The sequence below is a fragment of the Gambusia affinis genome, linkage group LG16 (assembly GCF_019740435.1).
Source record: "Gambusia affinis linkage group LG16, SWU_Gaff_1.0, whole genome shotgun sequence".
In the NCBI taxonomy this organism is placed as follows: Eukaryota; Metazoa; Chordata; class Actinopteri; order Cyprinodontiformes; family Poeciliidae; genus Gambusia; species Gambusia affinis.
The window spans coordinates 10276646-10295542 of NC_057883.1; the positions used below are offsets into that span (position 1 = coordinate 10276646).

Below are 18897 nucleotides of genomic sequence, written 5' to 3' on the forward strand. Positions count from 1 at the left end.
GTGAAATTTTATTTTATTTTTTTAAATACATATTTCAATTCAAAAGCTACTGTTACCTGCAGTCTGCAGACATATCCAGGAGACTGGGTTGTTCAAAACCTTCATTTACCACTGAAGATTGTGAATGTGCCGGGGGAACCGAGGACAGGTACCGCGCCATCAGAATATCTCCTTGTACCGATGCGTCCAGATCCTCGCCATCAGCTCCACTTTCCAGGTGGGCTTCCTCTACCGTAACCTCCTCAGCAGTGATGGCAGCTTTGGCGTGGTTCTCCCGGTTCTTAAAAGTTTTCAGTCCTTCCACCTCTTTCTCCCTCTGCTGAAGTCGTCTTTCGCTCTTATCCAGCAGCTGCCTGACGTGCTCAACCTCCTCTTTGAGCGTTTGCATCTCATCCTCCAGTCTCCATTTTTCTTCCTCGAGATTCTGGAGACGGAAAGCAGAGTCGGCAGAATCTAAATCAGATCTCCTCTCTGAACCTTCATTCTGAAGCCTCCGCCTCAGCTCCAACACTTCTCTGTTCAGTTCTTCCTTCTCTTCTTTGTACTGCTGCATGACAAGGCACTGGTTTTGGAGGTTTTGCAGTTGCGCCTCCTTTTCTTTTCGCTCCTCCTCCAATAATGAAAGCACGTGTCGGTTTCTCTCCATCTCCTTTGCTAGTTCGGCACTTATACGTTGGCTGTTTTTCCTTTCTTCGTCCAGCTCAGACATCAGCTTGTGTAAAACCTTAGCAATCTCAGTGTCGCCTTCACCACTGAGGCCTTCTGGGCTCTGCTGGGAGCTATGGCCTGCATTTTCTGATCCCTCTGATGTTGCCTTTTTATGCCTGATGTTTGTAGGTTGAGAAGAGAGGCCGTGGTGATGCTCCGCAACACCAAAGGCTTCGACCCCAGGCTGACCTTTAATCCGCTGGAACTCTACGTTGGTCTGTATGAAATGAAACAATCAATATGGAGCTTTGAATCGTAAAAACAAAAACAAAAAATCCTAAAATGCTTCCACTCACCTGCTGGAGCTGTTTCTGCATACCCTGGATCTGTCCAGCAAGACACTGAGCCTCCAGCTGCATCTGATCTCTACTCGAGAGGGCTTCTTGCAGCTTGTGGCTGAGCTTGGCAATTATTTCATTCCGCTTCTCGACAGCCTGCTGCAGGAGCTGCAGACATGGAGATTTAGGCAATTTTAGGAACAATCTAGACAAATGTTTTCATTCTTTCAAAAAAAAAAAAAAAAAAAAGTTATTAAGAGATGGGAAAATAAAATTTCTACAGGGGTTTGTGTAGCATTGAAAGATCTGGGCTTCAGAAACCATAAAACTGAATGGAATATGTCAAAAATGGTTACATCTACAGTTAGATAAAATTAATTAGTCCTCAAAGAGGTTTAGAATGTATAGATGTAATTTTTTTTATCATTATGTCTCTTCTGACTGGAAGCAACAATACTGTTGAGTGGTCCAGTTAGAGAACTACACTAATAATTTAATTAACTATATGAGCAAGATTGGAGGGATCAATTAGCTCACCCACTCATTGGTTACCTAGCAACAACCTGTTGAGTACACGTGTAACAGCTGTTTCAGGGTTCACCACCGTGCCTCATAACTGTGTAAAAATAAAACGTAGTGGACTGAAGGGAAAAAATGAAAACAAGAACTCGAGAGGAATCTGGATAAAACAGGAAAGGTCATCTCTTTGGTTTATTCACCAGAAAAAAAAAAAAGATAATTATTGATCGACTGATCTTAAACGCTCATATCGTGATGCGTTTTTCAGCCATATTGTCCAGCCAGCGAAGGCTGCGTCATAAGCTGTCAAAACAAACTCCATGGCCGAATTAAAATGTTTGATCTTAATCTGCCAGGGGAGATGGAGTTCTGCACAAATCTATAAGTCAAATAGGATTTCATTATAAGAGCAAATTTCAAAGAAGGAGAATGGAGCCGGGATATACAAACGTTTGTCAGTAGTTTGTCTCTCCATTTCCACGGTTACAGTACCCAGAACTGGAAAATATACGTCTCCAAACTCCAGGAATCCTGAATGTCTAGCCATTTCTACTGAATACCTTGAGCTGCTCTTTCCCAGTGAGTGCAGCTAGCTCCTCTTCTCTCAGGTCCTCCAAAGGAAAGAGGCGTCCCTCCGGAGTGGAGAACTGATCCTCTTGTTGGTCATTCTGCTGGTTTTCTGATTTCTCAGGGTTTGAGCCGCCAGTCTCAAAAAAAAAAAAAGAAAAAACAACAAATAAATTTTAAAGAAACATTCAGCACATATCCTGTATTAAATGTACTCTAAACTGAACAGAAACAAGAGAGAAAACGACAAGTAGGAGAAAAGAAAAAAAAGCAGATGATGCTTCAGTTAATCCTGGTCAGGTTGCTATGACAACAGGCCTTACAGGCAACATGATGGTTAGTGACCCAGTTCTCTAAAGTGTATGTGTACATGAATAACATGTTAAAGAATAGAGACTGGATAAACGTGTGACACTAGACAGGACATATTTTAAATATAAATATATATATACACACACATTAGCACAGTATCCACAGAAGAACTTTATCCAACTTTACCTCTGAGCTGGTCTTGCCTTCGAGCGCTGCAGTATCGACCGACGGCGGAGGGGGTTCTACCCGATGGTCTTGCGTCTGGCCGTCATTCTTCGAGTCAGCCTGGCCCTTCCCCTTCTGCGTCTTTTTCGCCGCCCCCGCACTGTTGCTTTTCGCCCGCTTCTTTTGGAAACTAGCAAACTGTGCAGGAAGGACAGTGACAGGTAGACGGACACATAGGTCAGGATCACAGAGCACCACCAAACCACCAGCATGGTGAAACTCAGGCGTCAAATACGAAGGGGGAAGGGAGGGGGCAAGGGGAAGGGGAATCTCCAGTCCAGATTTGAACCAAATTAGAGCAAAGGGGTTTTGCGCACAAAGTGTATGAAGAGTTGAGTAGGAATTGTTGATAGAAAGTGATAGTAACCCATCGTGAGAAACTGCTCGAGAAGCAAGAAGAAATTCCAAAGTCGCACCCAAAATAGGGAACAGCGGAACCTGACGAGGCAGCCAAGTTCAAAATAACGTGAGCTTGCTAAAAATTCTCCAATCTCCAGAGAACTGGACCCCCCATGAGATGAGCAGAATTTAATGACTCAGAATAACCTCAGCAGACCCGAAACAGAGGACAGAGGACCAGAAAGAAAGAAACTGCACTGAGTGATTTTCTTCAAGCAGAACTTTTAGGAAACATCTTCAAATCTTCTAAATCTATAAAGCCATAATAGAAGGCACAATTCCAGATCAAGCCATGTAAAATATGAACTCCTGGTTCCTTTTAATTGTAGATTCTTTTCCCTTCCCCTTCTTATTTGCTGCCTCTCTTTCATGGTCCATCCCTTCCTTCAGCAGCTCGGATCAGACCCCAGCAGTAGCCTCTTTGATAGAAACCCTGTCAGAGCTGTCCATCCATGCCGAAAACTGTGCAATTTACATATTTTCTTGCAGAAGGGTCAGAGGTCCCACTCCTTCCATAGCAGGTCAGCCGTTTTCTGGTCCTGGTTTAGACCGTATATCCTGCTGGTTGCTCGACAGCCGGCAGAACCCACCATCCTAGATCATGATCCGGAGCACAGGGATCCGCAAACTCTTGGAAAGATGATGGCACACGTCTAGACCAAGGATGGAGGGTGGAGACTGGGAGAAGCATTCACACGGAGAGGAGGAGACAAAGCTCCATGTGTGGCAAGCAGCGGCGGAGTGCGCGTGCTCAATTCAATCCGAGATTACGCGCTCCCTGGAGACCTACTTGTTGCTCTGTGCAATGAGTCACATGCATGATGCATGACTGCACAGCATGTGCATGCGTATCAGGGTTTCTGCTCATGCTAAAATCATATGTAGGTTTTGCTTTCTACTCCCAGATTGCGGGAGGCAGAGTCCAATCTGGGATTGTTTCTTCAGCTTCATTATCCTTTATGTCTACTCTAATACTAGCAAGCTGGTTTGAGGCTCTTAATTAATCACTTGCCTGCCCACCGTCCATCCTTAGTTGTGTTCAGTGCTTCCGCCTGCCACACAACGTCAAATCTCAGGAAAACATCAGCTAGATGGGTTGTGTTTAGCCCAAGGCCACTTCTGCACCGCTGAGAGTCTGACTAAGCAGCTAGCCTACTGTAATGAAAGCAGGGTGTGGAAAAGGTTTTCAACAATACGGACGCCAAAACACGCCGTGCAACTGGCTTAAAGGAAGTCCACTCTCACAACCCAGGCCTTATTGGTGTTCAATCTTTGCGCACACACACATACACACAGAGCGCTTCCATTGTGGTGACATGAGAAAAATCAGAGCAACTGACAGCAAAGCATTACCATAGCAACATCTCCTGTGTGAAACACAAGCATGACAAAGAATCTGTAATCCTTTGGACCCACTGCCCCATCTGATGGTCTTGGATAAGAATTGCAGTGTACGTTCAAATGCATTCTGAAGTATTATTTTAGATTGACTTTCTGAGTAATCTTTATATCTTTTTATTAGTTTATGTTTGTTTTTAATGAGCAGAGGTGAAAGTGAAAGTATTTATATGTTGCAGAAGAGTGATAACTGTCAAAACAGGAAGGCCCATCACAATAAACATTTGTATGACCAATGTATTCACTACTATAAGAGGATAATAAATCTGCAGTGCAAATATTCTTCTTTTACAAGGTGACCTAATTAATTAAGGTAATGTATATGTATTATAGAACAGATGTAGGCAGGTCATCAATGTCATCGCTCTATTAGTAAAGTAACTATGTTAAGATGACAGCAAGCTACAAGGAATGGTAATGGGCAACACAGACGTAGAACTGAATCTCATCCATACATAATTCTATAGTAAACAAAACTTTTAAATTCAGGCTTTTGGTTATAAATCTATCACAGAAAACCTGCTTTTAAGGTGAAACTTTTTTATTAGCAAAACAGGTATGGTACTAAATGTCACTAATTATATTAGGTAAAGCAACTGTTCTGGTAAATAGTATAAAATAATTCAATTGTATTTCTGAACAAACATATAAGATCCATTAGTTATACCTCCTGGTCATCATTCCAATGCAGCAGACCATTTAGCAAAATAAGTCAGGAAACAACTGCTAAATGTTGCTATTGTTCAAACAAAGACCAGCTAAATGTAGGAGTAGCTTTGAAGCAAGTGTGCTTATTGTGCAGGTATCCTCCCACCCCCCTAACTGAATAATTGTTGCTTTTCTTCCTTAAAAGTAAAAAAAAATCATGTTCAACATTTTTAGCTTAAATTTATGTAATGGATTGTTATTTTAAGAGGCCTTGCTTAAATAGTAATTTAACAGAAATACAGTGACAGGCTGACACACAAGAAAAATAACATAGGAAACAGTAAAAGCAATACACCAGCAATCATCATTCCCAACACGAAGTAAAAAGTCTCAGCTAGTCGCTACTTTCCATACTTACCGATTGGCTTCGAGGCATGTTGGATGAATTCTGTTATAAGAAATATCAACAGTTCATTGAAGTTGTTTGGGAGGTTTTTGCTTCATAATAAAAGTGGTGCTGCATTTTAAACTAATCATCTGCAATGTGGCTCACGGCATAACACATTAATTAGGTAGTCCAAATTAGCGACCCAGTTAAATGCACTTTCATCCCCCCCCCAATCTAACTTGTAGTTTTCAGTGCAAACCATTCATGAGAATTGGCCCATAAGTAATATGCAAAAACTAATTGCTGAAGACATAGTAGCTACAAATTATTCATAAACCAGTGACAAACATCTATCCTGGTAACAATAATCATTCAATTAAGTGGATGCCTCTTGTGTCAAGAAAACTGACAACCAAAGAGGGGAAATAACAAACTGGACAAAATATCAAACCACAATATAAAAGGTTTACAATGTTGGTTTTTGCTAAGGGATGTCTGGCCAGTTGGATGGACGATCACTCCTTTTTGACCCCAGAATCGATGAAGTTTTGTTTGTTAGAAAATCTCAGAAAGAGAGGAGGGGACACTGTAATAACTTATCCAAAACAGAAAGGACAAAGGTATATTGGTTATTGTTCCATCTTTCTGAAACAAAACCAAATGCAATACGTCAGTATTACACTATTAGTCATCAAAACGCTGTCAGTACCCCTATATTTATTGTTTATGTTTGTGTGAAATGCTGGTTCTGCAAAATCCATTCCATAGGATGGTGGGTTTTCTGGGTTCAACCAGGCTAAGATAACTGAGGTGATCAAACTCTTCAGCGACACCTTGAGACTCCCCAAATTGAGACACTGCATGTTCCAAAAAAGGATGCTTTAAATTGGGAACAGGAAGTGCAAACATTTTGTTTAGTAATTTTCTACGAACCTGCTGACCCAGGCTTTCTATGTGAGAAAAAGATTAGCTGAGCTAGACAAGTAAATACAACTTTGATCACCTTAAGCAATAGAAAGAGCTAATCCTCTACCCACCCAGGCCCAGTGTTTATTAGAACTGTCATCCATTAATATAATCCTGCATCAGTCATATTCTGAAGTGATGAGAGCATAACAACATAAGCCCCGTTTATTGATAATTTATCTCCAAGTGGTTGGTCTTTGGTAATTGAATAATTTAAGAGGCGTGTCCTTAATAGCAAAAAATGTGAAAAACATGTAGTTAGTTGACTGAGCGCCACTTTTTCAGTTAACTGAAACTAGCTCTTTTTGTAGACTATGTAGTTAAAAACACGAGCCATTAAGCTGTTATAAGGTTGCTGAAAGTAATAAGGTAGATCGAGCACATTTTTATCGGACCTAAGTTTCCAAAGATCCGTCATAGCAACAAAGTATCTGTATGCCCATTAATTTAATTCAACTCAAACGTAGCAATGAATTAACACTTTCAGCCTTAAACTAATTTAAACCACTGGGCTTGGTTTTTTACAGTAATATACAAGCAGATTCAGTTTACTAGCGGAAAGCTAATTGATGCAAATACCAACTCATAAATACAGAAGCCAAACTGAACGGCCAAAGCCAGTACTTTACCAAGCAGAATTTATAAACTACAAGAGAAGCTAAGAAATTTTAGGTGTGGACGCAATTAGCTGTGATCAGATGCAAAGCTATGACAAAAGAGTTTGCTAACAGATAGCATCAAACGTTAGCAACAAACCTTGGCTCTCCCAACTTCTAACTTCTTTTGCCGTTCAGCTTCATCCATAGCTTGGTAATGCAGTCAGTAACAATCCAGGACATTCGTCCTAACACCGGAATGAAAAGCCACTACACTTCTTTAATCTGATACGTCCCCTAGGTTTAATAAAAATGTTGGAGCCCAATACGTCTAACTGTCAATAGACAACATTCAGTATGGCCGCCAAGTCGGTTGAACTCCGCCCTTAACCAGTTTTCGTCCACCAACGGTCCAATCAAATTGTAATATTTTTTTTAACAAATGAACTTCGCCTCTAAAGCTTCGCCTATCTTATACGTCACTCAAAACAAGCATACAACTGACCAATCACGGTGGTTTTTACAGGCACCAATGTTTAATTGACGGGTCTTGTAGCCATTCAATAAGGCCTATGAATCTGCCTCTTTTTTTTAGTTTGAATATGCAAACACGTTACTTTAAAATTTTTATGACTCTTAGTTCCTTACCTGTACATATTTAGCAGAAAGAGTCAAATATTGCTTGAGCGCCACTTTATATTAAACAATGCTATATTGGATAATTTTTGATTATATCGATTACATAGCTCACTGAAAACAGCTGTTCTGCATCAACAGACAGGCAGTGTTTGAAAAAATTTTGTCTTCATTTCTTGTTGGTTTTCCTTCTTGCAACTAGAAGGCGCTTCAGTGGCGTGTGACGTAATGGAAGTAGTACGCGTTGTACGCGGGTGCCATTCCTAAATGCGAGTGAAGTCGGAAAGCACCCCAATCAAATAAATAACACCAGGAAACAGATCAAGTGTGTTTAAAATGGCTCTGAATCATTTAAGTTTGGGTCAGCTGCATCTCCACTCTTACTTACTCTTACTCAGACAATGGCACTCGTGTAACAGCATACGTGAGAAGAGGTAATTAATGATGTAAATGAAGCTAATTAATGTTCCGCTAATCCAAACTGACTTAAATTTATGCATAAATAATTTATGCCAAAACTAAAAATATTATCGCCCGAACAGGGACTTGAACCCTGGACCCTCAGATTAAAAGTCTGATGCTCTACCGACTGAGCTATCCGGGCTCTGACGAGGCATTCAGGAGAAGACACTAAAAGCCCTTTTACTTTTATTTTTCGGTTAGCTTGATGTAATATGAGCTTTGAGTGATCAGCTATGCACAAATATTTCAGAAGACACACAGTGATTGCCATGTCTTTAATGGATTAATTTACAACTGTACAAAATATGATACAGCATCTATAAAACAGAAATCAGCTACTATTCCTTCAATTAGCCTGCATCTATACATGTTCCTTATTATTACATTGTTCTCTTTAACCCCTCGACTGTCATGATGACACCGTGTCCTCATGGACACCACTGATTTGTATGCATTTTGAGGGTGAAAGTTAAGGAGTTTTAAACACCAGTGCTCATAGTTAGGCACATACTTAATTCAAAGCAGCCACTCATCATGGCACATCAATTTAAACATAAAAAAAACTTAAAATATACATAGCATATAAAACAATCCAAACATACATTTCCTAAGAAATTATTAAAGTGCAGTTTCCCATTTCCCATATTTTCCAAGTGATACGGAGACAGAACAGCCATGCTGTGAATAGTAAAGATTTGGTGCAGGGGGAGTGTTCTTGTTTAAACTCTTCTCATGCAGTTGCATTTAGGGCTACTTAATACAAAAAAGAAAATTTGGGTCACGTCAAAACAAAACCTGCAGTCCTAAGAAATTTCTAAATATAAGTTTCAGTTTTTTTATTATGGACTAACCATATAATTATCTAAAATGTGCATATGTTCACACAGGTGGCTGCTGCTCCGTTTAAATAATCATCTTAACAAGAATCAATCTGTTCAAACTGAACCACATTTATGAAAAAGTCCTAAACATTTTTTTGAAAAATTAAATTGTAAAAATAGACATGTAGAGAGAATTCAAAATATGGTTGAAAGTATGTCAGTTATCTGTATGCAAGTCGAAATACAGAGAACAGGGTATAAATAATGCACATCTTCCTGTTATTTAGTACAAGAACATTTATAGGCGTTACAGTTTTATCTTTAAAAAAAAAAAAGAGATCTTGTTTTGCTGGAATCATTTTGAGCACATTCTGTACTTTTGTTGTTGATTTAGAGAATCATTCTGTCAGATTAAGAAAAGAGTGAGCAATTAAGAACCAAGTCTGGATTAATATCGGATGCTTCCTACAGTCCTGAGTCATTACATTTTTTTTTTCCCTACATTGCAATAATCTGGTTAAACGGCAATGAATTTTATTTGTAATCATATGACATCATAAAAAGCCTTAGTGTAGTCTGCCGTTGACTTGTTATAGAAAATAACTTAATCCTGCAGTCACTCCTGTGATGAATGCAGTTTCATGCCACCTGCTACAGAAAAGTCAAAATGTTACAACATCCAGCTGTATTTATTAGTCCAAAGCATCCAGTCGGTTTTACTTCCAAAGAGTTTAAAGGGGTTGTGATCAACCCTGCTGCAGATTTCAAGCCAATATACAGGTATGCAGAAGGATGAGGATGAATGTTCAGTTAACTGTAATGGTATTTCTTCATATGGCTTATGTAACCTAAAACGAAACAGAGAGAGGACAAATATATTATTAACACAAACATGCAGGCAAAATGACTACTAAGTTCTGCCAACCAAAGAGCATTTACTTTGTGTATGTGAGGAGGCAGCTCATCCTCTGAAGTTTCCTCTTGTACAGGCCCGTGATGCCTTGAAAAAGCTTTACCGTCCTCTGCCCAGCCACCCATTGGCACACGGGCCGTCCTCACAACCTTTCCAGCAGTACCAAAATGGTCTTGAAAGTAAAGTTAAAGAGAAGGTAGATGAGAAGAAACACTAGATGACAACTATTTCTATTGAACCTGCCACGTTGCCAGCTAAACCTTTATCACTTGACCCACCGCTCTTATACTAGAATTAAGTATTGTACTTTCTGGGTATTAGAGACTAAAAAAATGCATGACCGTTTGTTAGCCACAAACCACAAAGTTGGGTGTGCAAATCTGAAAGTGCCAAAAGCAAACTTTTGACAACTGGATTAAAATTTTTTGCGTTAAAAGTGATCCACACCGACTACCTTTTCAATGCCAAAAGGTATTCTGGTTAAACGGCAAGCAGACCACTTTTTCTAAACCTTCTTCAAGCTGCTTGAAGACCAAGCAGCTTGAAGATCAGAATACTTTCATTCCAGTGACACAATTGACAACAGTAAGAGTAAACTTGGAGCAATGGCTTTAAAAAATAAAATATTTTTTGAAGGAACAGTGGATAGTGACAGACACCTGCGGCGGGCCCACTGTGGCGCCTCTGACTGCTGCTCTGTGCCTTTTCCCCATCCTGGCCCGCGTTGGTGCCGCCGGTGGCTGAAGCGGAACTGGCACCGGGACTCGGAAGCGTGGCGGGGAAGGTTTGCGAGCGTGGGAAATTTTGGGAGCGAGTGCTCGGCTCGCTCCTCACTTCATCGGGGATGCTGTCGCTGCTTTCGTCGCTCTCCTGCCTGTGCCACGTGTGACGGGACAGATCACCACGGGACTGCTGCTTATGAAGCTTAGCGGAAAACAAAACAAGACCCGAGTTGATATCGATTGAAATAGTCATTAAATGGATTGGTAATTTGTCTTAACATGGACAGGCATACAGATTTACCTCATGCATGTAAAGTGCATGAATGCTCATTTCGGTGGAGGCATACTCTGACAGGACTAAACTAGAGAGCTGACCCTCCCATGCGCTGCTGCCTGAGCTCACAGTTCGGGCATCAGTTCTTAACAACAGAGAGAGTAGAAAAGGGGATAAAATAAGAAGAAAAAGGGAACAAAAAGGCAAGTTGTTGAACAACAGAAAGGAAGATAGTTCAGTACCTTGCAAAGTATTCAAACTACTTGATAGGGCTTAAAGATTTTGCTAAAGGTCACAGAGAGACACAGACAAAGGTTTATCATAACCACCACTGCCATCAAAATATTTACCTATAATATCACCCTTTCATTATTTTCTGAAATTGTACATTCCTAACTCTCGAACCGGTTTACATTTTGTTACATTACAACCTTAAACTGCAGTTTATTTTTAGGGGATTTTGTGTGGTAGACCAACACAAAGTACTGCATAAAGTTTCAAAAAAATGTCACTGATAAAAATCAGAATTTAGTCAAAACCACTTTTCACTGCACTATTTGCCAATTCTAAAATACTTAAATCTCTGTTCAATGGATCATCATGATACAGTTTGTTCTTTAACAAACCTTTGAAGTCCTCAGGGAGCAGATGGTTTTTTAATAGAGATTATATTGCATACTGGCAGACTATTTACTACTAAAATGTGATTCTGAAGGGAGCTGTCTCCAATAAATTTTATTTTGGGGTATCAGAGTCAACTGTGCAGAATACAAAAGCACACTAAACTTCTTAGTTTTATTTTTTCTAAAATAAATTAAAACTCTGTATTATTTTACTTCCAGGTTACATTTATTCTCCACTTTGTCTTGGTCTTCCACATGACATGCCATTCATATACATTGGAGTTTGTGGCTGTAATATGAAAAAGGTTCAGGGGGTGTGAATACTTCTGCGAGGCTCTGTAGACATCAGCACTTCTGGCCGATTTGAACATTGTGCTTACTTACCCAGACCCTGTCATTGCTCTGCCAGTAAAGCCACTCGCTCTATGAGCAGCACTCAAACTGCCTCTGAGGTGAAGGCTGCTGCTGATCGGCGAGAGAGAGCGCAGGGCCGTCGCCTCGCCTGGCATTCCAGTAACTGCATTGTTGGTTAAAGAACTGTCGCAGGCAAAATGAACAGAGCCCAGTGTGGAGGGACCTGCCAAGATGTTTGCAACAAGACTTCTTGGCTACAAGTAAGAAAAAAGAAGGGCAAATGATTAAATGAACAATTAACTGTAGAGAGTTCAAAGAGTGAGACCACACAGATATCGCTTTGTTTATGACCCTACTTCAGACTCTGACAAGGAGAGCGGATGTGTTTCAGAGGAGGCTCCCGCAGCCTCCCTGTGGACTCGCTCTTTCAAGTGGCTGATGAAGTGTGTCGTCTCTCTAGGAGGCTGCCAATGTGGGTTGGTGATGGCGAAGTGCATCAGCGATAACTCCGTCTTCCCATCCTCCGCCTGCTGGTAGATGGATGCCTCGGTCTTTCCCTCCGACATCCACTGCGGAGTAGAAATCGAACACCAATCGATTGGCTGTTGCACGACTCGGACGCAAGCGCTTCTGACGCCTGTCAGGATGAGCCTCACCGCTGGGTGTCCATGCTGCCTGATGTCCATCTGGGCAAACGAGCAGGTGTCCCCCACCCCGATCACCTCCACCGTGAAATTCCTAAAGAAATCAATGATCTCCAGAGACTTCCTCCTCAGGCAGAAGATGAGAATGATGGGAGTCACCACTGGACTTAGGAGCTCCTCAAGAATAAACACCTGCAGGTGAGAAAAATGTTGGTGGACTAAAACTTAAATTACATCAGACAGAGCTTCCTTGGGAAGGTGTAACCTGCATTGTACTTTTGGATCAGTGAGTTCAGACACTTGACATCTAAGCCTGGATATTGTTTTCGCACTTACAGCTTTGTACTGGAAGAGCTGGGAGAACTGGTCTCGGGTCTCGTATCTGTGAGCATTGCCCTGCCAGTGGTCAGGCATGTAGTGGATGTGAGCCAGGATGACCCGCAGCAGCTGTTCAGGACAAAACACCATGTGCTTATCAGGAAGAAATGACCTGAAGAGAGAGAAACAGGTTAAAGAAAATTACTATGTTACAAACGTACTGGACATAAATTATAAAGTGTCCAGCAGATAATTAGTGAAGTTTAACCACTAACAAGTGAAATAAGAGTAAAAACTAAACTCTTGCATAAAATATACTTGGGTGTATATGACTGTAGATACAAAAGAAGTTTGTTTTTCCTATTAGGACCCCAAATTCACCCAGAGACTAAAGATCTGTACGCTGGTTTGTAGGATTTTTCACATTTGGCCACATGACAAACCAAAAAACTCCAAATCATTTTAATGGGATTTTATGTGATAAACAAACTCAAAAGTTGTGCACAATTGTAGAAGTGGAAGGAAAATTATATATTGCTTTAAAAAAGTGAGACTGATTTATTTCCATGCAATGTTGCAAACAAGCTTAAACTCAGTCAGACCGGAAAAGGAGAATAAGTGGACATCAATTTAAGTAATTCTCATTTTTATTTCGCTCCTGGACTTTGACTAGGCCACAGCAACACAAGAATATTATTTAATATAAATCATTCCATTGGCCCTCTAACGGATTATATTTCAGAATTGCAGTTTTTATTTAATTCTATTCTGTATTCATTTGTTGTTGAAGAAAATCCATTGGAACAAAAAGGTGTTTCACAATGTTGACGGTGAGTTCAGGGTGCAGTGCAGTGTTACTTTTCGGTCACAAACACTAATTTGTGGACTGCACAAGTAATATTCTTCCAGTGGGCAGATTCGCCCATATAAGCGTGTGAATCTCTGCAGCTCCTCCAGAGTTAACGTAAGCCTCTTGGGTGCTTCTCTCATTTTCTTATCATTTTGGATTTAGCTATTGCTCATCAATACAGTGCATTTAGGTTTGTGGCTTCAAAAAAAATAAATAAATAAATGTTGCAAAGCAATGTACATGCCAGAATCATTGCTAACAACACAAGTAAAAACAGGTGTTGTGGATGTACAGGCTCATGTTCCTTATTCTTACCTACAAACTGTTATGCAGACTCCAAGCAGCGTGATAGATGAGAGGACATGTTCCACTGCGAGAACATCCTCGTCGTAGATGGTCAGAGCAATGAGAACGGCCAGAAGGGAGCCGGCGAAAAACGCCACGTTCTTGGCAACGACTGTCAGCAGGGGAGAAAGGAAGCAGTTCATGTACTTGGATGCAGCCTGGATGTAAAGATAACAAAGGAGGCAGAAGAGGACGAGAAGAAAAGAGAACAGAATTAATTATTAACTGCAGTCGACACTCTCTTATTTATTCTAAAGCATTGGTTCTCACTCCAGCTCTCTAGGGCACACTGTCCTGCATGTTTTAATTGTTTCCAGGCTGCTGCACACCTGACTTAAATTAACAAGCGATTATCAGGGTTCTACAGAACTCGGAGGAACGCTGAAGAGGTAATGGCGTCATTTGAATCGGGTGTGCTGAAGCAGAAACACATCTGAAATATGAGGGTGCATTCACACCAGCCCTGTTCAGACCACTTTTATCAAACCCCAGTTCGTTTGTCTAGAAGCACATGTTCGTTTGAGGACACATGAATGCACAACTCTGATCTGTCTAAAAACCTAAGTCTCGGTTTGATTAAAGTGCACCGTGGAGTGGTTTGAATGTTTATGTGGATGCAAGAGGTTCCTGAAACCCCTTCAAAAGCAGAAAACGGGCAATAGCACAAGGCATTCTGGGTCAATAGAATCAAAACAAATGTGAGACGGAGAATTATTTTTTTTTCTTCTACTCCATTTTTGATTAGATTTGTGAAGAAATGTACACAAGAGGACAGGGATTGCTTTTGGGATGTTTGTGAGGTGAGGCGGTGACCTGACCTTGTAGCCTTTACTGAGGCGGGACATGAGCTCGTGGTCCAGCTCGTTGAAATGACGCAGGTAACATCGACCGTAAAGAGACCAGCATCTTGCCCCCAGAGATCCAGGCTCTCGCTTGATTATCTTCATACAAAAAACAAACAACTGTTACGATTAAAAACAAACTAACCATTGTAAGAGTGTGCTAAAGTGGATGTTTTAGCTTTGTACCTCGGTGTAACTAAAGAAGGCATACAGAATCTGCCACACCAGGATGACTGGACACAGCAGCAGGTTTGCAATCCCAATCCACAGGATACGAGATGCCAGCCTATCTGCAAGCTCCAGCCTGTTGCCTACTCTCTTATACTCTTGCTTCAGACTCCACTCATTCTCAAATAGGGAGCCTAAACAACAACAAAAAAAAATGAAAGTAACATAAAAGCTTCAATTGAAATTCAAAACCTTGTAACCATGTCCATATGTTGGTAAATTCGGATGCATAAATGCGAAATGAATGTTAAGATTAAGACTTCACGCAACCTGGTCCCCAAAAGAAGATGAGCTCAAAGTTGTATTTGAGACCCCGGGTGTAGAAAACACTGTCTCCCAGTACAGGAAGCCGAAATCGCACAGGAAGGAGGGATTTATTCACCATAGCAACCTAGAGAAGTAAAGGAAGACATGTTTCGGAAGAACTCACAGCTTTCGACTGTGTTTGAAAACAAACGCTTTCTACATTAATGAGTGATAAATGTGCACACCATGTAGTTTTTGAAGCGGAGGATTCGGTGGTAAATGTCGAGCTCCGTCAGCTCTTTCTTATGAATGCAGATCTGGTGCTCCTTCTGGATCTCAATGATCCTGGCCTGAACTTCCTGCCACGTTGCGTATGGGAGCTCAGACTGAAGCGCAAAAGGACAATAAATGTCACGGGTCAGGCTTTAATGTGTGTAACCATTATATACGTCGCTGGGTGTATTTGATGTCAACACAGCGATCCTTTGAAGGACTAACATCACTGAGAAGCAACAAACAGAAAATACAAATTGCCTGCCTCACCATGCTCATCTTCAGGGCGTTGATGTAGAAAGATTTGATCTCCCAGTAGCAGCAAACGTTGTAGAGGAATTTGACCAAACGATGCAACCAGAACACCCCGGAGATGATCAGAACAAAGATCGCAAACGCGCTGTCTCGGATACTGAGAGAGAAAAGGTCCACTATTATTATTAGAAGACAAAAAGAAGTATATTTATATCTAGAAAATTATTTATAACTCTTAAATTTTTCCACATTAAGTCCCATTACAACGAGAAACTTCAAAGTCTTTTATTGGGATTCTTTACTCCCTGGAGCCAACACTTTGTACAACCATATTTGGATGCAAGTAGAAGTCCAAGGTATTTGCATATCTACAGACTAAATCTGTTGCCTATTTCTCTTTGGACTAAGTTGCCCTGTTAAAAGAAAGCCATGAACATTTGTGTCTTTGAATACTTTGTTTTAGCTAACGTTTTCCAATTCATAAAAATGTGTCTCACGCTAAGGAAAATGTTCACAACTGGTCATCCCCGAACGCCTTTGCAGGTGGGTCAAATTTGGACCCTTTTTCAATAGTCTTTGCGGATCCCACAACATCATTTCAAGGGTCACAAAAGGCCCCTATGCCAGACTTTGGACACACTTCCATGACTGGCCTGTATTTATTCCATCCATCCATCTTCCCATTAACTTCAAAAAGGCCTCCCTCTCCCTGCTGAAGAGAAGCATTCCACAGCATGATGCTGCCACCAACTAGATGTGTTTGGGTAAAAGCATGGCCAACTTTTCAGATGATTAGTAGTTAAATATTTTTGAAACCCGTTGATGTTTTTGGTTGTAGCGTGGCAAAATGTGGAGAGGTTCCAAGCTGTCTAAATGCTTTTGCAAAATACTCTAAACTTACTAGTGTAATTCAGACACGGTACTCACTGGGCACTGCAGACATCCATTGGGAGGATTGCGTCTGGTAAGGTGACTTTAGATGAATCTGTGTGATTTACAAACTTGTTGGCAAAGAGGACATCATAATCCACACAGTTAGCCAGAAAAACTGTGAAACCAACCACAAACAGCAGCTGTCTGCAGAGAGAGAGGTAACAAAGATGTGGACATAAAGAAATAATATCTGAGACACATTAAATACTACAAGTAAGACTTGGTTTAATGGATCGGATACATACACCAGCTCAAAGATCTCTCCCAACAGCATGCAGGTGAATCCATTCTTCTGGTGCAGATTATAGACGTGAAGAAGATTAAGGATAAATTTCATCAGAAGCTGCATCTCATACATGGACATTTGTATTCTCAACATGTTTTCAAAAACCAAAAGGATATTCTTTGAAAAAACAAGTCCAGGTTTTCTATGTGGTGCCACTGAGCTGGAAGAGAAGAATTTCAAACTAATAAAAAAAATAAGTTCCGCAACATGAATAACAGTTGCTGTGTGTTATATGTTCAATTAATCGCTTTTGGGGATAGAGGGGGGCAATTTGTCTCATACATTTGCTTCCCTCAGGCACGTGCATCAGCAGGTTCTCCTCGCCAGGAGGCGAGTCGCTGTAGGATGCCTCCAGGCGCTGATACTCGGTCTCAAAGTGCGCCATGGTGGTAGAGATAGTTCAGTCTCACAAAGCAGCCTCTGCTACAGCCTGGAGACATGGAGGGAAGGCAAAGATTGTGCAGATAGGAAGAAAAGTGTCAAATAAAATGGAAGAGGTTTACATCTTCCATTAAAAAGAAGCAAGACATTTGTTTTGGGGACAGCAAGTTGGAAGCAGAATTCCTGCTGGCAACAAGATTTAAAGTCCTTTCAATGAGACCAGTGTGAGGTTTTTTATTTTTATAGCGCATAGAGAAACACCTTTATCTCTTGCTGCACACTGTTGGTCAGCTGACTGAAAGAGAGGTAAAGCATTTCTCTCATAGCAGCAGAAAGGATTGATTTAGCTGTTTGAAAAATATTTCTGATCACAAAGTAATCAGAAATATTACTAGAGGTGGATAGAGGTGGATTCATCCCCTCTCGGTACATGAATCCACACCTAGAAAGTCTAGGTGTGGATGCTAAGTCAGTCACACCCATCATTATAATTAAAAAATATAAAACTTTTAACTCTACAGTTGGCAAAATGTCAAATAAGAACTATCATAACACGTTATACATTTTCGTTTTAAAATATTTGCCACTATCCTTTGAAATTCCGTTTTACTGACTTGCAATTGGTAGTTAATAGAAAGTGGTTTAATTTTAACTTAGAAACAACATTGACGCGAAACAAAAACCAAATCAAATGCCAAATGAAACATTTGACAGTAACACCGATAGGATCCCACAAAGATTCAGATTTTAATAGTCTTAATTTAAACAGCATTTTAACACATGTTGTGATGTAAAGAGGGGGTTCAATATGTTCTGTTAGGAAGTTTTCAATGCAGGTATAACGACATCCTTTAACAGGAAGTGGCAAGAACACACTGAGCAGGGCAAATCTCTCATAAATTCAAGGGAGGTAAGAAAAATACGCAAAAACAGACTTACATCCATTCCTGCCAAGTGTGGTTCATCCTGCTCAGGAGGCTAGTCAACATTCCCAGGTACAGTAAAAAAAGAGCGAAGCTTAAATTAGAAACGTAAACATAAGTGAAGAATAATCTTTTCCCCCCCCCCCTAAAATTGTCTATTTCTGGTTAAAATGACAACAGAAGACTGGCTGAAATAAAGACTGGCTATCGATAGCAATAAGCAAACCAGCTATCAGCTAAATTAACTTAAAATGTTACAAAACCCTCATAACAGACAATGCTATGTATATATGTGAAACAACACTCGAAGGTACCATTGGACTGTCGTGTTTGACAGCACAGGCCTGCCTCCCTTACCAAAAATATATCCCCTCTCGGTACATGAAGTCCAAACCCTGGGGCTCGCCTGTCCTCTAAGTCAGTCTAAATGTGAAATTCCAGAAGATTTTTATACGATGACTCCTTATGATTTTCGTTTTCGCTCTCCTCCCAGTAGAAGTCAGACACAAGCCAGTTTCATTTTCGAAACACCTAGCAGTGTGACGTTTGTCACAGCTAACGGGC

The 18897-nt window shown here is 40.7% G+C and overlaps 2 protein-coding genes and 1 non-coding gene across 6 annotated transcripts in view; all 3 read right to left on the minus strand.

Annotated features, from left to right (window-relative positions):
• Positions 1-7372, minus strand: part of pcnt (pericentrin) — a 37655-nt gene extending 30283 nt beyond the window's left edge. For 2 of the 4 annotated variants that reach the window (XM_044143109.1, XM_044143108.1), the window contains exons 1-6: positions 7165-7371; positions 5473-5502; positions 2571-2747; positions 2066-2212; positions 1005-1154; positions 57-925 (exon numbers count right to left, since the gene is read on the minus strand). In XM_044143109.1, the coding sequence (XP_043999044.1) occupies positions 57-925; positions 1005-1154; positions 2066-2212; positions 2571-2747; positions 5473-5502; positions 7165-7212 (1421 nt within the window). In that variant the 5' untranslated portion in view covers positions 7213-7371. Of the gene's footprint in view, positions 1-56; positions 926-1004; positions 1155-2065; positions 2213-2570; positions 2748-5472; positions 5503-7164 lie in introns of all 4 variants that reach the window. The other 2 variants (XM_044143111.1, XM_044143110.1) reach the window with 2 other exon arrangements.
• A 799-nt stretch (positions 7373-8171) lies between these two features.
• On the minus strand, positions 8172-8244 carry trnak-uuu. Its single transcript has one exon. It is a non-coding gene; the product is annotated as a tRNA-Lys (tRNA).
• A 119-nt stretch (positions 8245-8363) lies between these two features.
• On the minus strand, positions 8364-18897 carry atg9a (ATG9 autophagy related 9 homolog A (S. cerevisiae)). Its single transcript, XM_044143112.1, has 20 exons — positions 18691-18897; positions 18350-18388; positions 17312-17459; positions 17146-17189; positions 16989-17053; positions 16738-16887; positions 15826-15967; positions 15528-15668; positions 15307-15427; positions 14995-15170; positions 14785-14907; positions 13937-14124; positions 12790-12943; positions 12466-12645; positions 12166-12378; positions 11840-12063; positions 10860-10977; positions 10496-10760; positions 9863-10008; positions 8364-9771 (listed from the first exon to the last, which is right to left on the minus strand). Exons 3-20 carry the CDS (start codon positions 17412-17414, stop codon positions 9763-9765), a joined length of 2562 nt encoding a protein of 853 aa, XP_043999047.1. The 5' UTR covers positions 17415-17459; positions 18350-18388; positions 18691-18897; the 3' UTR covers positions 8364-9762.

Excerpts from the sequence above, each read along its gene's own strand:
- atg9a (XM_044143112.1), bottom strand. The coding sequence starts at position 17,414 with ATGGCGCACTTTGAGACCGAGTATCAGCGCCTGGAGGCATCCTACAGC. Across the intron at positions 16,888-16,988 it reads GGAGAGATCTTTGAGCTGGT|ACAGCTGCTGTTTGTGGTTG; the intron begins GTATGTATCCGA and ends CTCTCTCTGCAG. Across the intron at positions 15,669-15,825 it reads ACGCCCTGAAGATGAGCATG|TCTGAGCTCCCATACGCAAC; the intron begins GTGAGGCAGGCA and ends TTTGCGCTTCAG.